At 45.5% G+C, this 19,648-nt stretch overlaps 1 protein-coding gene across 1 annotated transcript in view; it reads right to left on the minus strand.

The window, feature by feature from the left end:
* FGF18 (fibroblast growth factor 18) overlaps window positions 1–19,648 on the minus strand; it is a 74,358-nt gene that overhangs the window by 19,594 nt on the left and 35,116 nt on the right. The window contains exon 4 of the mRNA XM_064458899.1: window positions 572–678. Within this exon, the coding sequence (XP_064314969.1) occupies window positions 572–678 (107 nt within the window). The remainder of the gene's footprint in view (window positions 1–571; window positions 679–19,648) is intronic.

The raw sequence follows: 19,648 nt of genomic DNA on the forward strand, positions 1-19,648 counted from the left end.
AAGAAGTTAAGCTAGATGGGTGAACACACTGTAATTTGTTACATGCTTCCATTGTACAGGGATCCAAAGTAATAAAATATTCCTGTAATGCTAGAACTGTGAGGCCCAGCCCCAGTACGATGTTCGGATTCCAGTATTAGCTCTGCCACACCATCCCCTGGCTCACCACTGAGAGGAGCCTTATGTTGCCTACCTCCCCAGCACAGTGCTCCACTTGCACTTTTATTTTGAATTTCACTCCAAAGAAAGATCAAGTAACAAAGTTATTGTGGAGGTGGCCACGACACTGGGATGCCAAGATGACATCTCACATCAATTTAATGCAACTATAACACACAAACCCACCCACATCCAAAGCATCATCAGAAATCCCAGGGCTGGCTGCAGAGATTGGGTTTATGGACGCAGGGGAGGGCTCAGAAGGGCACAAGCTGCCTTGCAAACCCCACATCCCCTCTGTCCTGCTTTTCATTTGAGGCTGACAGGCAAAGCTCGAACACATCATTACAGCCTTGAGGAGGCTGCTAAAGGTAACACTCATGTTACAAATGAATTAATAGGAAACACTTACCTTCCCCACTAGCTTGCCTTTCCTGTTCATGCAAAGGTAGAAGTCTGTCTCCTTCCCTTTGATCCGGACTTGACTGCCGAAAGTGTCTGTTTCCACTAGAAGCTGGGCTTGTAAAGGAAGAAAAAAAAGCATTTACCAGTGTGGTCCCATTAAGTCAGAGTGTGCAAAGCTCATCAGTCTCATTGTCCCATTACCTCTGCCTGAACCACACCACAGCGGGATGCTCTGCAAGGGAGCAACCCAAGGAACCACCCGGGGGCTGAGCTCCAGGCTTGGTCACAGGTGCAGATCTGACACACCTCCACTGACTCTTAAGTGGATGCTCCAGATTTAATGCCACTTTAGCACAGAACATACATAAACACACGTGTGCTCCATCAGTCCACACCAATCCCAGCACCCCATCTGCAATATAAAGCTCAATGCTAATGCTCTCCTTCACTCTGCAGGAGGGTTCCTGGAGGGCAAGAACATGGATTTTATTCTCATGAAGATAAAAGATTAGCATGACAAGAGTGAAAACCCTTTCCCCACAGCCAGCGGCCCTCAAACACTTCACAGAAGTGGTACAGCCACAGCTCGTTGCGCAAAACATAGCAGTGATCTCCTACAATCAATGCAACAGCTAGCAGAAGAGAAATTCGGCACTGCTTGTTCTGTCTGATGAATGCCTGCCCTGCAGACATCCTCTGTGTGTCTAGCTATGTTCCCAGGAGGACACTAATTGCTTTCTGGCAGTCCAGGCCTGTGACTCCTACTCTAGCTGGGAGAAATATGGCCAGCCTCATAGTGCCTCATATGTTTATTGAAGACAGAGCTGGTACATGGCTGGTACATGGCCAGGAGCCATGGTACAGGACAGATTTCTGCTGCATCTTCATAAGCCACCTGCCCCGTCACAACTCTATTTGCAGAAGTGGCTGAGCTGCCACCCATCAGCATCTCAAAAACCTAGACATGTCCGAATTCAGCATTTTATTCCATCTCTGATCTAAACATGAATTCCAGTCATGCTCGAGGTTCGGATTCCAGGAATTTCCCCAGAGAGGCACAAGCACACAGACTGGACATTTTGGTTCAGCTCCATCTCCGATATGCAGGGGGAGAAAGGAGACATGGTCGAAACACAATGCAAGAATGTGTAAGTGTCAGCAAGTGCAAATCCACGATCCTGCTCTGGAAACACTCACACTTGTAAGACCCGAGCCTTACCGTAGAAACATGGCTTTTGCCAAACTCTGGAGAATGTTTGATCTGTGCTGCAAAAAGTCACATTCTTTTTGGCATTCATATTTCAAACTTTAAAACCCTCTAAGAGCAAATATGTTCACTGTAAGGATTTACCATGGGGATAGAAATAGGAGTTTGTTTCATTTTAAACACATTAATATTTTTCCCACTTGTAAAGTCAGCTTTTGGCTTCTGCAGCAGTGCAAATATCACAAACCTTTAACTCACAAGGGCCCTAAATGGAGTTTTCCCCCTTGCAACTCAGTCACATATGAAAGTTCAGGGTTTTCTAGTTACTAGCTGCTTACATTTATTTAGACATATTTGTTAAACCTTTATCACAGAGGATATTTAAAGAATAACCTCTTTCTGACAGCAAGTGGGATAATGCCTGTATTATAGCAGTATATTACTTGCAATCATGCATAAATATGGATATTTATCTAAGTCTTTCAGAAATGCACCACAGTTTTAGGTATCTGTGATAGAGAGCAGCTTGCCAGTGACAGCCGGGTGCTGCAGGCTTTCTCTCCACACCTGCCAAGGTAGTATCGAACCAGTGACTACTTAAGTGAGGAAGGGCCACATGAATGAAAAATATCCCATTGGAGTAAGGATATAAAGATGAGCAAAGCCAGGATGGGGAGGATGGCACAGGGTCAAAGATGAACCTTCAAGGGCAAGATGAGCAACATGGTATATAACTTGGTAAATGCCCACTGCTTCAGTAAGTTCAGGGAGGCTGCTCAGATGCAACACAGCATTAATAGACAAGGGAATAGCCAAAGGTACAACTGTCTCTAAAGAGGCAACGGTGAAAGGTCTTCCCCTCAAATGAGCAGGGGCTTTAGAGAGGACTAACAGTCAACTTCAGACAAGGAGAGCAGCAGCCCTCACATGACGGAAGGTTATGGAGCCGGCACGAGAGGTCCCGAAGACTGTCACAAGGACCGCAGCCAACACCCAGAGTGCCAAGGAGTCACCCACAGATCTACAGTGTCAAAGCCACCCAGGCGCACAAATGGACCTGGGGCCACCTACCAAAGGGGTCAAGTGAGGGCTCCACAGCTTGCACACAAGCAAGAACAGGACACAGTAAGTCCCCATCTAAACTGCAAGGCATTCCCCATCCATTCCAGTCTCAGCACTGCGACTAAAGCTGCTAAGAGTAATGCTGAATATCAGATATGGATTTTGGCTGGCCAAAGTAGGAGCTAGTGTTGATAAAGCACTCCAATGTGAGAGCCTCGATCTGTGGTCCCACTGGACAGTCGGCACCCCGTACCTCTCTGACGCAGGTCCCCTCCAGCAGCCCACGCTCAGATGAACAAACATGGGGCACGCCGGCTCGTGTTCCCACCCCCTTGCTCTGCAGCCAGTATGAGTAATATCCAAGCTGATTTTAATTTGAAAAATATCACCTTAAAAAGATGCCGGTTCCCTGCTGTGAAAATTAAAACCATCTGGATGGAGTGATTTCAAATAATTAATCTAGGTCTCCTTTGACACTGCTACTAATTAAAATATGATACCTTCCTCCCCCTTTTTAAATAAAGAATTTAAATAAAGTTTAAAGATCTAATAAAATAATGTCATAATTTAGAACTAAATGGAAGTCACCTTTCCTGTGGGCTGCAACAGTTATGCCAGTGCTGAGATTCCTCCCAGGCTAGTGCCACAGCACAGGCCAAGAAGCAGCAGATGGGCAAGCACCCAGTGTGACACCCACACCAGTAAATATACTGGCATACATACTCCAGTGCCCCAAGGAGGCTCGCGAGCCCCAGAGATCATCCCTCACCCAATGTCTAGGAGTGGGGAGCAGAGGGAAACAAGCTCAACAGATGCTGCCTGCTCCCCGCTGTGATCCTACCTGCTGAAGTACAGGCCAAGGCCACCCATAGGTTCCTACTTCTGAAAAACCTGACTCTTAAGATGCTGGTAACATATTCTTATTTCTAAGGATCTTTCACCTCCTTTCCTACGAGAGATCAGTGTGGCTTTAGGGCTGGGTTCATAACTCAGTTGGCTTCCATCCTAAAGCACCCCTTACAGCTGATTCTCCTTTTTACAGCAGGCATCTAAATGGGGGAGGATTTGCCCCTCTCTCCCTTACATCGCTCAGGAGTCCAGACAGGGACCTTGGACAACACATCTAGTCAGCTATAATCAGCTGGGATTATCCCGGCCCTGAATGCTGCAACAAGAGTTTCTGGGTTATGGAGATGGCCCAGCAGAAGGGGTCTCCCACCCCACTCCTATGTGGCAGAAAAGCTCAGTCACCACCAACAGGATTTAAATTAATGTAAACTGGACTTGGTTTGCTGTCTTGTTTCTATGATAAAGAAGCTATGGCCACAATGAAAGTGCCAGGGAAAGTCTAAGAGAATTTCCATTGCGACCTCCAGGTAAATAAACCCCACCAAGCTGGAGCAGTGTCCTCACGGCACTCTGCTGCTCAGGACACCTGCCTTCCAGCTCCATTAATCCCTGGATACACTGTAGAGAGATTACAATCTTTTGTTTTCAAAGGCCCTGCACTCTAGCCTTCAGATCAGGTATTATTGTTTAAATTCTTTGACAGCTAGATATTCTGATATATTTTCCGGGGGGGGGGAGGGGGCGGGGGGGGGGAGGAGAGAAGCGCTAAAGAGAAAAGATGTCTTTAGAGGGTGAGATCTTCTGCAACATGCTTTTGCCTTATTGGCCCATTTAACCTAAACCTTCCTGAAAACTCCCACTGGAAGAGATTGGAATTCCTCACATGTCTAGGTGAAAAGGATTATATATATGTTGAAAAGCTATCTTCCAGCTAAGAAAACATGAAGTCAGGGAGATATGTGAAGGTGGCAGAAAATATGCCAAATTATCTTTCAGATATTTCCTGGGAGTGGGAGGACGGGAGCCAGAAAATCATGGGGAAAGAAAGGAGAAAGAGGGCACCTGAGAAGTGTGAAGTTTACATGTACCTATCACAAAAGCCTAAACGCCAGGCAGTTTCAAATAAATAAAGAGATAAAAGAGAAAACACAATGAAGGTGCAGAAGGACTGGATACTTCAAGTCTATCCTTCACTGCCTTTTGCTTTTTTCAGGTATAAATGCAGAGAAAAAGAAACTACAGCCATTTATGCTGCCTACCGGCATCTTGAAGCAGGCCAGCTAAAACATATTTCCTGGAGAAAAGGCTTGCAGAAGGCACCAAGATTTTGTTGCTTTTGTTGCACTTTTTTTTCTCATGCAATTACAAAGTTGGGGAAACTATTTTTGGCACTTTAAACCATTTCCAGTTAATGAAGAGGAAGGATGTACAGATACGCTGAGGCTGGGACCACAGTGTCTGTGGTAGAGAGCAGCTTTCTAGTTTAGTAACTCTGATGCTATGAAATGAGACAAAGTGCATTACCATAGTTCACAGCATATATTGCATCTGATGGGAGAGTAAGATTTACACTCTGGTAAGACTGAATCTTCCACTGAGAACCCCAGCGTGGCCAAGGGTGCTTAAAACAGTTGAAACCTGCTCAAACACAGCCTACTCCCTACCAAAACCATGTGAATCCCTTACATGACCACAACATAGGAGGGAATGACCCTGTCTCCACTTCACATTCATGACGTAATGATGAGGGAATAATGCCAAAATTAGGTAAAGTCTGGAGGGTCTAATAAAGCCTACAGACTATGAACAAGTGAGGCAATACAGGCTGCATCCTCAGGTTTTGTTTGCGTACTTATATATTCCTCCAAACTGTAGCATTTTAAATAGTTATATCCCATACAACCCAAGTCCCTTCTCAATTATTCAGGTCCAAACCAGGAGTAACCACAGAAATCAATGAGGCTGGTGCTCAGAAGGGCAGAGCTCTGACCCACATACCACTGCAATTAGGTCATCAAGTCTGTCTTGAGTGAGCATAGGATATGTAAGTCAAATTATTAATAGGGATGGTCATGGGGAGGAGGAGTAAGAGCACCTCCAAGATCCAGGCTCAGGTATTTTCTTTTTTAGGTCACCCCTTTGCACAAGCAAGAGAACTACCCAGTGTTAGAGAAGGGGGACTGCACAGGGAGTAGCGCACCCAGTCTTAACCCAGGCTTTTAAAAATGCCATCTCTCTAAATAAGGTTTTCTTTTAAACATTTAAACATCATATCTTTTACTCGGCCAGCTGATGTAGTTAGGGAAAAAGACATGATTTGAAGCTCATAAACCCCTCAGAGCGTCAACACATCAATATATGCCAAATGCCAAGTCCCCCAAGGCCCAATTTTGGGGCAGGAAGGGGAACAGGACAGAGGGCTCTGTGTGAACAAAGGAAAGGCTGCAGAAACCTGCCACCTGCGTAACAGCATTAATAGCTCTCAGGAACCAGACAGGTTAAATATTTGCATGGGAGACATCAGAAGAAAATCTATAATGCAGCAAAGACCTCAAAGGCACTTACACTGCAGCAACCTGATCTTGCAAATACTTTCACACAAAGGACTTCACACACATCGGAAGTCCCTCAAGTGCTGATAAAGACACCTACATGGGACCTACACGGACCCTTCAGGGTCCCACCTCTGCCACCAGACACATGATTGGACACGTCAGGAGCATGGCTTTGGACATGGAGGTGCAAGCTTCCCTCCTCCCCAAGGCTGTGTCCTCACCCTGCCTACCTGCAACCACTCCAAGGGCTGGATGTGATGGAGGAAAGTGCAGGATCCCAGCACTTTTAATGGAGAAATGAGGGCTAAAGTTCCTCTTTCTCATGTACTCTGGGACACCTTCCCTCTGGGTTTCACCTCTGCACCAGCTGATAGGAGCTTCAGTCTCTGGGAGATGCTTTCAGGCACTCTCATCTGCAAACAACCACCTAACACCAAGAAAGCATCCTGTCCCGTTTCCAGGATGCTGAGCTACCCCTCAGCACTCACTGGGCATGTCTACATGACACGAGGCCAAGACATGCAGAAATATCCATGCTGGTGCCAACCACGTCAGCCTGAGTACCCAGTCCAAGGCAGATGTGTGAGCATGACACACTGCTGGCAGGCACTTAATCTCATGGGGTGCACAGACTGAGATCTTCAGGTACTAAAATATCACTCACACACTAGTGAAACCTCCACTATTCAAGCCTGTCACACCATTACAGTGGTCTCACCTGTAGGGACACCCACCCAAAAAAATTCCACTACCAGTTCAGCAGTGGCTAACAAAATGCACCCAGGGAATGATGCTGAGCTGCTGGTGTTCCCTAGGCATCTCAGGGACCATCCTGGGGAGACTCTGCCTTCCCACCCTGTAAGAGATGTGTTGCTTATGCCAGAATGGCAATACTGAGGAAAAAAGAATTTTCTGAAACAAATGCCCACTCTGGCTCCTAAAGGATGGCAAAGCTTCCAGACATGGTCCCTATAAAATAACTCCATTCACCACATTTTGGAGGAAGCTTAAATGAAAATTTGTTAATTTGATGTCTTTGATCAGTCTACATGCACGAAAATTGTTTGGTAATTTAGCTGATGTAAGACCAGAATAAATAGGAAGGTAGATCTCACTGATTTTGCCCAACTTTAAGTTATTAAATCACAGAACCTGAGATTCTGTCAATAACAAAAACTAAAAAACATCTGAGGACAATATTAAGATTGTGAGTACCATGTTACTGGTCCAAGCCTGCACTACCCAGAGGCTGGTCATCGTTCACCCACGTGAAAAATGAATGTAAAATACTGTCATTCTGACACTGAGCCATTTGCACCCTTTTGGAGATCTAAGAAAACAGGATTAAGCAGCAGGGAATCAGACTTGGCTTCTTGCAGATGTTTTATACATAATTCACCATAAGAGACACTAAAAATATTTTGGCAGTTGTTTCAATGATGGTGAATAAGCTTATTTAGACAAGATTCAGTAAAACTGGAGGCAATAGGTTGTGTGCTTTAAAATCGCCTGGGCGGGGAGCAGCAGCGGACAAATTCTGCACTGGTCTTTGCCACCTGCACACTCGCAATGACTAAGAAGTAGGCCTGGAAAGAGAAACTTTAAAAATGTTAGCACAGAAATTCCTCTATCTCACCAGGGTGTCTTGCTGCCTCCAAACACAGCTCAAGTGGACAGTATTGCTACAGAGGCAGGAAAACTGCTTGACAAGCTGCCAGGCTCTGAGTCTGGAATTAGTGAAGGATGAGCCTCAGAAAAGTTCAGAAGCTCTGTAATGCTTGAAAAAGCAGCTAAAATGGAAAATAAAGGGCCGAACCCTGATGTCTTTGATCATTCTCATTTGAATAAACTCCTACTGACACAGTCAAGCCCAACAGACAAGGACTTCAGAACCTGGCCCAGGGTGCCTAGCTGAAATGAATCCAAAGCACTGGAAATAGTGTGAACCTTTCCTGTCCTGCAGAGGGTTAGAATTACCGCAAGAACAAACCCTGCTGAAATTACTTTGACTCTTCTTCCCAGTCTCAGCTGAACCCAAAAAAAATACTGTTGTACACAAAAATAACAATAAGCGGAGAATGACAGCTATGGGAACCCATGCTTCTCCAAAGCTGCTTTATTTGTCGCCAGAAGCGTAAGACAGACCACATTTACTATGAAGCACTCACCCACCTCTCTTGGGCAAACTGGTGGTTGGCTGCTCATCCTCAGCAATGAAGTAGGTGGTATGTTAGCACCACCATATCCTCTTACGAGGAGCCCCAAACACAAAAATCTCTACTGTTTGCCAACACCGTGATGGTTTCACATACTCCAAAAGTTAATCTATCCAGATTCCACTGTCATATACATGTGAGTGCTCCAAAATGGCGCTAATCAGGAGAAACGTAGAGTATTTGCAGTGTTAGATAAATTAAGATTATCAGCTGTGCCTGATATAAAATGATGCTGCGTTCTACCATGCAGGTTTTATTATTCTGTGCCCTCCACTAAAAGTTGAAGTTATGACAATTAATTTTATGGATAGGAATACAAGCACGCTCGTGCATTTTCTCAAAGGGCTCATTGTAACTCTCCCTTCTTCCAGCACGTCAAAAATATGCTAAAAATGTTGCAGAATGCTCCAGTATTTTCAATGTGATGCTTGTGGCTCTGGTACCCAGAAAAGCAGAGGCAGCAGCACAACCTACCAAATAAAATATTCTGGCACATGAGGAAGTTTCCTCTACGTTTTATGATTTCAAACAGGGTTTGCTTTTACAAATGGACGCAAATGCAGTTTCAAAAATATCTGACTTTTTAATGCTGATGCTTACTTTTGCCATATAAAAGATAACATACTATTAAATGAAGTATACACAATCGTCACACACTGATAAGAGTACAAGCGTGCTACTATTTTTGGGTAAGGGTTGAACGGGGTGGACAAGAACTGATCTTTTACAGCACCTGGGGAGACATATCCTCTGGAACCAACTGTAGCCAAAGCGAGTCCCTCAGGTGAAGCACTTTGGAGGAAGGTCCTCTGCGGTCAGTCCCTTTGAAAAGGTCTCTCCTTACAGACACAGCACAATTGTTTCAACTGTTCTCAGCGCGGCAGCAACAGAAATAACAAAATTCAGCTATCACATTAACTCTGCCTTTAGCAGCTTTGGTTTCATGTATTTATTTTTGGAAACACATTCATCACAAGGCTTTTCTTAAACTATCACCCCCAGTCCACTGCATAGCTAAGACTATTTGCTCACCTTTTACTGCATTTTAATTGCAGGAGAAGTTTTAAAGGTGGTTGGTTTTGGGGTTTTTTTTTCACATTTCTAGAGTCATTTGGGACAAAAGGCATCTGGCACTAGGTATTTAAATAAGACTTGTCAGAACTGTAAAATTAGTTTTATGTTTTAACAAAGGTACTTTAAAAAATCTCAACTATAATTCTGCATTCAAACTATAAGTGTTTGGATTAAGAAAAGGAGATCCCATCTTAAATCTTAATATATAAAGTAAATCAAGTACAGAACTAAGTCAGTCCTCATGAAGAACAGCAAAGGAAAGAGACAATATCTGTAGCAGCTTATTTTGGGGTATTCTGGGCTTAAAGAATCAGCATTGACAGTGTAAAATCTGTATTATATTATTTGTTCCTTATCCCAGTTTCAGTTTATCTAGAGACCCACACCACCTATAAAGCTCAGCCTCCTGCCCATGTTTCCATCCAAAGTTTTCTCAGCCCCTTTCTCTCCTCCCTGCACTAGAGTATCCTTCCCTCCTCTCCCCACCCTGGAGGGGTGGCTTCATGCATCCACAAAGGGGACAGTCCCTCAAGGCAGCGGGTGCCACGTGGTAGGTGAGGCTGCTGCTGTAGGTGCAAACTCTACCCATCCTAACACAGATAGGCAGAGCTCATTTAGATTGGAGGGCTCTTTGGCCAGCTCTGTAATCAGCACATAATTCACTTCAAAAGTCTTCAGACATACAAAGGACAAACCCCACTTCCAGCACTCACTACCCTGTGCCAGTGAGCACAATCCTCCTCCCTGCTGGGACACCTTGCTGCTCTCCTATTTTATCTCCTGCCACAATCTTTGGAACAGACAGGAGAAGGATGCTCCCCACTGCTATTTATACATAGCGGACATGAAATATTTAAAGGCAGCCCTGATGACCACATCTCTATGCCAAACCCAAGGAGCAGGGCTGTCCCTCATCTTTGCCATGGGAGGATGAAGCCACCTTCGAAACCTGCCACGGTGGCCAAGTCACCCCATGCTTGCTGACCACCTGAGCTCAGCTGGCCAGTTTTGCTGCACAAGGAGCTGCCAGAGCCCACAACACCCCTCACCACCAGAGCCACCAGCACAAAGGAGCCCGAGGACATGCCACACAACCCATGGGGCAAGAGACAGTCCTTGGCAAACAAAACCTTACCTGCAAGGGCTTTATTGCCCAGCATAGAGTTGCAGCCACCCTGGGACTGACCCATGGCAGAAAAGAGTAATTTCTCCATCCAGGACCCCAAAGAAGAAAAGGAACCAGCTAACTTAACTTAGGAGCTTCTGCACAAGCTCCTGGTAGGGAAAGCCCTCCACTGAGGTCATGAAGTGAGCAGAGACCCTTTGTCAATCGGGGGAGCGGGAAGGGAAGAGCCGCAGGTGCAAGCAGGCTCAGGCCAGCCTCCTCACAGAAACTGCCATGCTGCCCTCCCTGCCTCCCGCTGCCCTGACCTGGTGTTTCACTGCAGGTCCACCTCCGGTGTGAAGAGTTAAAGCTCATCCCCCAACAGGCACGAATGAAAAGGAGACAAAAAAGCAGGATGCTGGTGAATGACAGCAGTGGGTGGCCGATGGCCCCTGGCTGGCGTGCTCTGCATACAACAGGCACAGCCAAGTGTGTCTGGCACCAGACAATTATTTCACTGGAGGTGTGTGAGGCGGGAGCGCCGAGAGCCATTCTCACGGTGAAGCAACCAGCCATGTCAGCTAACAAAACCACTCGCCAGGAAGCATCCTTCTCCTTGCTCCCATCTCCTCACCAGTGTTTGGGGTTTGTTTTTTTTTTCCCGTGTTGTCCTTCCTGCTGGGGCATTTGCAGCTCTGAAAAAAAGGCAGGTCAAACATCCTCAAACAGTTTATTTAGTGCTTTCCCTCAGGTTTCCACGGCTTCCCTGCCATTTTCCTACTGGACTTGGGAGCGCAGCAGTATTTATGGGGTAGGGAGCTGACCCCTCGGCTGCGGTGGGCGAGTGCCTGACATTAAGTGCTGCTAATGCGTTTTGCATTTGTGCTTGGGGGCAGGAAATCTCAACTTCCAGTGCCAAGGGGTTAATTATAATTTATATAGCAAGATCTCAGGCTGTGGGTTTTTTTTTCCTCCAGCTAATTAAGAGGTACAATTACCTCTGAGAATCAAAGGGATATTTTGGTACCCAGCCCTTAGAAGCAGATTACAGGCACTTAAAACACAAGGACATCTTTGCTTTTCTACTCGTGCTTAGTTTTTTATTTAGATCATTATCAAGAAACTGTCATATTCCTGATTCACCATCACAATGTACTAGAGACCACCTATGAAAACCATTGCAATAGGGAAACTTATAGCATTCCTGCTTTCCCAGCGATTACCTACGTTTCCAACAACATGTTTTACTGATTCATCACCTGCCGCTCAGGGCTGTGGCAAAACTTTCTGCTTATCAATAAACAAAGCTTCATGATAACCTTGAGGTAGGTAATACCTAAACAGACCAGTCTGTACTCAGGCTGTAAGCCCAGGAGTACTTACTCCCAAGACAAGTAGCAGGTTGATTAATATTATTGCTGTATTAGTAATAATTATTACTAAATCATCCCAGGCAGCATGGCAGCCCCCCTGCATTGCCCTCTTCTGCCCAGTGGCCTAGTGAAAACAGTGGGGACCACTCATCATGCAGGCCTGGAGCTGATGGATAATTAGCACTGGTACTGAGGGTAGACACGAGCACGCAGCATGACTGGGCAGACAGGGAGGCCAGCAGGCAGCACCCATGGGACCCACCTCCAGCAGCTCCAGCCATGGGGATGTGCAGGGCAAACAGTGCTGGGCTCTGCTGGGCAGCATTGGGCAGGCTCACGTCCTGCCTGGGGCTGGGGGATCGCTGGAAGAGAGTCCATCACCTCCTGCAGTCTCCCTCCATTGACTCCTTGCCTTCATGTTTGTGCACAGGTTTAAGTTACAGGTGTCTCTCTCACCACTCTTGGAGGTGTTTGCTGATCCATTTGCAAAGGGTTAATGTAATTGAATATTCAGATGTAGGGGGCGGGGGTTGGGCTAAAGACAGCAAGAAAAGATTCTGGGGAACCATTAAAGTCCTGCTCCGGGGAGTCACTAGAGTTACACGCGCGATGCAAGCTGCAACCTCAGCTTGATTTGGCACAGGCTGAGCAAATACATCTTCTACCGTTCAGTATTTTTAGGGATGCAGTGGGCTATTACTCTCTGTAAAATTAAGCACTTAAGTTAGAAACTGATGCTGTATAATTGTCAGCAGACCACATTTGCCACAGGATCTCATGCATCTGCACCAGCAACATCCACCCTGATCCGAAACACAGCTAGAAGCAGACAGGAGGCTGGCAGCAGCAATGAAGACCAACCCTTTCTCTAAAGAGAGAGTCAGCATTAGGACTGAGAGGAACATCTGTCCACGTGGGTTAGAAATGAAGCTCATGCTGCCAAAGCCAACACAGGAGCTCAGCAACTGGTATCCAACATCAGCAACCCTCCATCTACAGCTTGATTACATCGTGGTGGGTTTATCGGGCTGCCCTTTGATGTCCCGACAGCGGCAAACTTGCTGTGTTGAATTTGCTGCAAAGCAGGAGGAAGCATACAGACCAAAAACATGCCATGTGAAGCATTTTTTTTTTAATTAGGAGGAGATAACGGAGTCAACACCTCGGCATGGAAAGCTGCCGACTGGTACGGCTCAGCTCAAAGGAGTTGAGCTGTATGAGCAAATTTAGAAACCTGACAATCAACACATCCTACAGGTATTTCCATCCCTTAAAGCTACTCTGATAGGTGATTGCCAGAGAAAGGGCACCTCAGTTGTCATAAGCCATTTTACAAGAATGTCTACAAAACTATGCAAACCTGTACTGAGCAGAGTGTTTCCAGTACTGTGGGAGTCACCATACAGAAGATTCCGTTTCACTGTAGGAGGCAAAGTACAAATCAGGAAGGCTTTCCTATGTAGAGGCTGAGAATAATCAGGGCAGAAGAAGGGATGGTATTTGTTAGAGGATTTATTACTGTGTACAGGGAGGCATCTCTCTCCTCATGCCAGGTACAGCACCGGGTGCTGGTGCAGGCAAGAGGCTGGGAAAGGACCTGGCTCAGCACTGGAAAAAGCAAGACAGGGATTACAAAACTGTTCCTTGTAGTCCCGACTTAAGCCATTAACCTGCATGACGTTCAGTGAAAAGGACTTGTAAATGCTTAATCAGCAACATGGCCAAGTTATATATGAAAGAAAAAGAAAAGAAGGGCAGATCCAGAGGGAAATACATATATACCAGTGTTACCTTTCCCTACAGCTTGCTATTTATTGAAGAAGCAGCAAAAGCTCCAGTGCACTTCAGAATACAAACGCTGACATGGAAATTCAGAGCCCTGAACCACTTCCAACAGGGAAAATATACTGACCGCAGTCTGTTTGGAGGTCAAACAAAATCAATAGCCTTTCTCTCCAGTCTGTCTCTAAACTAAGCTTCTTTCAAAGACATCCAGAGAAAATGGATCATCTTTTGTTGTCATGTGTGGTTTTGGGTTGGGCTTTTTTTGTTTTCTTTTTTTAAGTGGTCAAACATTCGCATAAGAAACTCCTTCCTCCCTCAACATACTGAAAGGATTGTATAGAGGTCAGAACTGCCCATCAGTTTTACTACACGATAGATGAGTTATCCAGTTCTGGGGAGGAAACCAAGTTGGAGGCTGCTTAACACTTGGTAAGAGAGGAAAAAATAAATCAATGTATTTCCTTGATCGGGGTAAGTTTAAAGCTGGTTGTCAATTAGTTCAACACAGTTTGCTGTTACAGAGCACAACAATTTAGCCCCAGGAGCTGAAGTTTGCTGCATTTCCTCAGATTGCTCCTGCTGAGAGAGAGATATTAGCTGCAGCCAGGTCAGGCACCGAGGAGGAGTGAGGCTGGAAGTCACAGCCGCTGAGTGGGAGCCAGTGAAAGGGAGCCTAACATCAGATACAGCAGGACTGGGGACTCCTTCCTTCCATTCAAAGTACACAGTAAACCAGATTTGTGTTCAGAAAAGAGTAGAGAAGAAAACTGGTATTGCACTGCTACATAGTGTGCCTCTCCACTCTGCAGACCCCACCTTTTAAGATAAACTACAGTTTATGTACCCTTGTGCAGATGGTATCATCTCTACAGATATAAGTGGGCCACCCCAAGCTGAGGGAAAGGGCAGGAGGACTAAAATGGTAGAAAGGAAAACTTTCGCCTACATCCAGTTTTTTAAAATAATATAAATCCTTAAAAATCTCAATACAAAAATCACAAGGAGAAAAGGGAGGGACAAACCACAAAAAGATAACTGCTAAGGGTCCAACTGAATGCATCCAGAGGAGAACCACTGCCTTCAAAGCAACGGATCATGGACAACTTTATCTGCCAGCTCTGTTCTGACAATCGGTGTTGAAAGACACTCACCAAATCACAAAATAATTTAGGCTGGGAAGACTTTCCGGAGGTCATCCAGCTCAAACCCCTGCTCACAGCAGGACCATCAGGGCTAGAGACCATTGCTCCTTAGCTGTGCTCCAGCTCCCCTGCAACAGGTTGCTCTTCCCACAAAAGCTGACATCCTTGTCTTGATTTAAGCATACCTAAGGGTAGGTATGTGGTCACTGCATTGGAGATGTGGCTGGAGAGGGAACAAAGAACAGACTTCAGCAGAGCAAGCTTCCTATGGCCATGACCATGACCACAAGCCTCTGCTGTCCCCGCAGCCACAGTCCACAGAGCCACACTGATTCACATTTACCTAATGGGCTGATGTTTACTGCTATCAGTACCTATACTAGCTATATTAAGGCTATTATATGTCTCTAGCTCCCCTTCCGAGTGCAGCACACGTGCAGCATGCCAGCACCAGCAGCAATGCGCATCCTGACTCATCTGCCACCCTGCACTCACATATGCCGCAGGAAGAAGGGTTTGTTCCACCAGCTGCCGTAAAGGGCACCTCGTTTCTGAGTGAACATATTTAGCATCTTCTAATTAGGATCTTAGCTTCTTCTTGTGCCCACACAGGTCTATAGTTCCAGCACCAGAAAATACTGGCGAAGCTCAAAACAGGTTAACAGCAATGGTGACCATCAAACGTTCACCCAAACTCATCATGGTTGCAAGAACAACCAAGGCTAGTAGCTAGAAACAAAAGTGCAATTTCTTTGCAATGCTTTTTATCTCCCCTCCTCCAGTCCTCCCAGGTGGAACAATTTACCCAGTGACTATACAGCTTTTACATTGGCTTGTTAGCACCCCCGAATTAGTGGGTGTAAAGTCAATATCCTTTTGCCTATTTACTCCTAATGAGTCACCAGTCAGAAACTTAACTTGAAAAAAAGGTTACAAATGCAGATGCAAAAGCAAATGAAATAAAGGCAAGAATCACCGCTGAGCAAATGTTGCACAAAGGCAAGGGGCTGGGCACACCACGCAGCACCCTACCATTGTCACTGGATAAAACCTAACAGCTTTGATTTGCCTCCCACCGGCTAAAATGGTTTGAAATGCAAGGTCTTAACAAAGGTGCAAGACACAGGAGGAATGGGACGCACTGCTGGGCACTTAATCTCCTTTCAGTCTCACACAGGAGCTCCAGGAATGGCTCTGCTGAAGTCGGTAGAGTTTCATGAGTGTAGGAAAGAGGATAATCAGGCCTCAGTTGTAACAGAGATCCAGCCCTGTGATCCCTCCGTGCAACCAGCAGAAATGTTATTTCGGATTTATGTTGAAGTTACCTTTAGGCAAGCTCCTTTGCTGCTGGAACCTGGGACAACATCACTGATTCCAACAGGACAAAACCAGCTTTCAGCAGCTGTGGAGTTCACCCTCTGCCTCAACACAACGTGCAATTTGAAGCTAGGAATCCAAAGCAATCCTCAGTCTGCTTCAGCACTCACCTCTGCAAAAATCTGCCAGAGCAGTAACGGGGCACGGACGCACTCTGAGCCTCGTGACTGTCCCTGGCCAAGCATTGAGGCCATTTGGACATTATAATTTTTAGATTTATCTGGTGTTTACATGCCATCCTACTCTTAGCCCTTCCCTGCTGCTTCTCCACATCGAGGTCTTCACCACCTCCAGCGGCTGTGGGTGATGTGCCCTGCTGCTAGAGCTCTCCGCTCACAGCCGAACACCCATTTCGTTTCCTGCTTGTCCTTCCAAAAGCACTTGAGAACATCAGGTACAAACCAAACCATACCAGCCATGCCAACTCGAAGCCAGGATCCCAAGCGTATGTCGCCTACCATATGCTCACAAGTCAATGGCTTGTGTCACCATCGTGCTGCTCAGGCGCGACATCCGCTCCTCCTCCATCCCACCAGCCCAGCTCTTGGATGAGGAACAGAAGCAGCTGAGTGGTATCAGAGAACAAGGACTCATCTCCATGGCACTACCTGGGGCTGGATCCTTCCAGACAGCACAGATGCCATCCAGTTGTGATCACTGGGAAACTGCTCATTGGAGGAGACCCAAAACTCATTACAGTTAGAAGAAGGCAGGGTCATGGCAGATGGCAGGATTTTTTTCATATTGCTTTAGGAAGAAAGGCACCCTTTTTGGCAGCTGCGAACGCAGAGGAGGAGACAGCCTTTTAGGCACATTTCAGCTCTCAATGAAGAGGGCAAAATAAATCTGAGCACTACCCAGTGATTCTTCAAGTTCAGCCACTCCAGGTAGCATCAAAGGACAGGCACATCCCCAAAGTGACTACACCAGAAGTCAGGGACACAAAGTCAGAGACATTTAGAAGGCCTCAGCTCCTATGTCGCCATAAAAGCATGAACTGTCTGTTACGGGCATTCAGAAATACTTAAAATTCTTCAGGGACCAAAGTGTGCAGTATTTATTGCTGGCAGGGCTCGTTAAAAGGGATGCTCACAGAGCGCAGCCATGCAACTATCTCCCTCCAACCCCAATAGCCCCTCTCTTCCTCACAGTAAGGAAAAATAGGGGTTTTTTTACTGGGCCTTCTCACTCCTGTTACTTCCAGCTTGCCTTCCCCTTCTTGCAAGCGCTGAGGCCGCAGACGCTCTACACATGTTCTCCTCTGCATCTGACTGGCAGGCAGTCTGGAAAATGCCAGTATTGGAACGGCCTGAATTCAGCGGTTTCTGAATGCTGATCGGACACTATTTCATTCAAGCCGCAGATAGTCATTTTTGGGGGGTATTTTCAGCTCCCTTTTTGGACTCTCCCAGATTTCCAAGTGCCGTGCATCAGCAATTTCTCCTCTTTGGAGCTTCATTATTTTTCACCTTTCCACCGAGCCTGAGGCTCAGTACAGTTTTGCAGGGGACCAGGCTCTTCCCTCTTCCAGACGGCCACGCAATGCTACTGGCGTTGTTAATGTTTGCTGTGCTCCACCTCGCAGCTGCGGAAATTCCTGACTATCTGGTTTTCAAAAGAGCTGAGGTGAAATCTGAGCGATTAAAGTGCCTTATTTTTTTATAAAGTCTAACACCTTTCTTGAGGAAACCCCAACCTGAAAACAAGAATGGTGTCTCAGCACCTAAAAACACCAAATAATTACTTCTAACCAGGCTACTGATGTGGTGTCTGTTACCACCGTCTCTTTTGCATCTCTCCATTTGCAATGTTTTTATCCTGACAGCACACCTACAAGGCGAGGGAATGGTGCAATCCTTGTTTTGGAGATGAGGGAGGGACACATGAGGAGATGGAGAGAATTAAATTTGTGCCACTTCATTACACATGAAGAGCAAAAGTCCTTCTCTCTCCACTGTCTACAGGGTCCAGCCCCAGTGTCCCACCACCTAACCTGGGCAAAGTGGATGGTGGGAGATGCTCCAGCTGAGCAACCTGGCTAACACCACCAACATTAAATCTCCAGCAAAGCAAGCTACTGACTTTAGGTCTCTCAAAGGGCAACTTAGTAAGATCCCATGTTATCTTCAAGCAGAAGTGTGCTCTTTACACACCAAGTTTTGAATTTCCCATCCTGTGTTTAATTAGGCATGTTCATAATAGAGTTAGCAACATTTTTCATTTCCTCCAAATATTTCTTGTGAAGGACAAATCTCAGTGGCCACTTGACAACATGCACGGTAATGAACACAAAAGCCAAAATTTACAAGATAATTTGCTGATGATTTTTTCCTTCCTCCTTCTCCAAAGTAAAAGCAATTAAAAAACCCTTTCAGAAACGTAGACTAGTCTATTCACAGGATACCTTTAATTGCATCCCAAGAACCCACTTCAATTCATGACTGGCCAAATGCTTAGATATCGGAAAACCTCAGATACCACAATACAAGGCTTGATAACAAACACTAACATGAAACAACTGCAGTAAACTCAAAGGCGTGCTCAAAGTGTGCACAGAATCACTTATGGCCTAGAAATATATTTAAAATTATTCAAACTTCTTCCAGAACTTCATCATAGAATCAGAATCATAGAATGGTTTGGATTGGAAGGGACCTTAATGATTATCTCCCATTATCCGCCAGGCAGTCTACAAATTTCAGACAAAAGTAATCTTTGTACTAATACACACTCTGCGTTTTCAGAGTCACAGAGGAGAAAGGGAAGCCTTAACTTTGTTTCTGTGTTATTTCATCACAGCCAGGGAAGAACATTTAGCAAAGCAGCTGCTTGAGCTTCATGGGAAAAAAACACATGATCACAGCAAGGCAGGAACAGATAATATCATATTGACCTGTCTTCAGGGTCCAGCATTCACATTTTCGCAAAATGTCTCGGAAGATAAATCACTATACTAATAATATTTGTATTGATTATCTAAACTGAAGAAGCAATCGACTCCATTGTCTCACTTCCTCTTAAATTGCTCACAGATGGGATCCTATTTCCTATTCTGCATTTCTAATGGCGACAGTTAAATCACAGCACAGAATTATATACACACACAAACTGTTAACAAAAAGCTTTTTATGACTTGCATGAAAATAAAGATTTTTTCACTTTGTAGCTCACTTTTCACTCTACACAGAAATTAAAAACGGCACATTATCAGCAGACCTCTAAATTACTTCTCCTTGTTATTTCTGGGTCCCTAATATTTACTGACAGACAAGCCTATGTTTTTCAAACCCTGATCAGTGCTTATGGAGACTTGAAGTTTGAACACAGAGGTAAAAGGTG

Source organism: Phalacrocorax carbo, chromosome 8, assembly GCF_963921805.1.
Source record: "Phalacrocorax carbo chromosome 8, bPhaCar2.1, whole genome shotgun sequence".
NCBI classification, from domain to species: domain Eukaryota; kingdom Metazoa; phylum Chordata; class Aves; order Suliformes; family Phalacrocoracidae; genus Phalacrocorax; species Phalacrocorax carbo.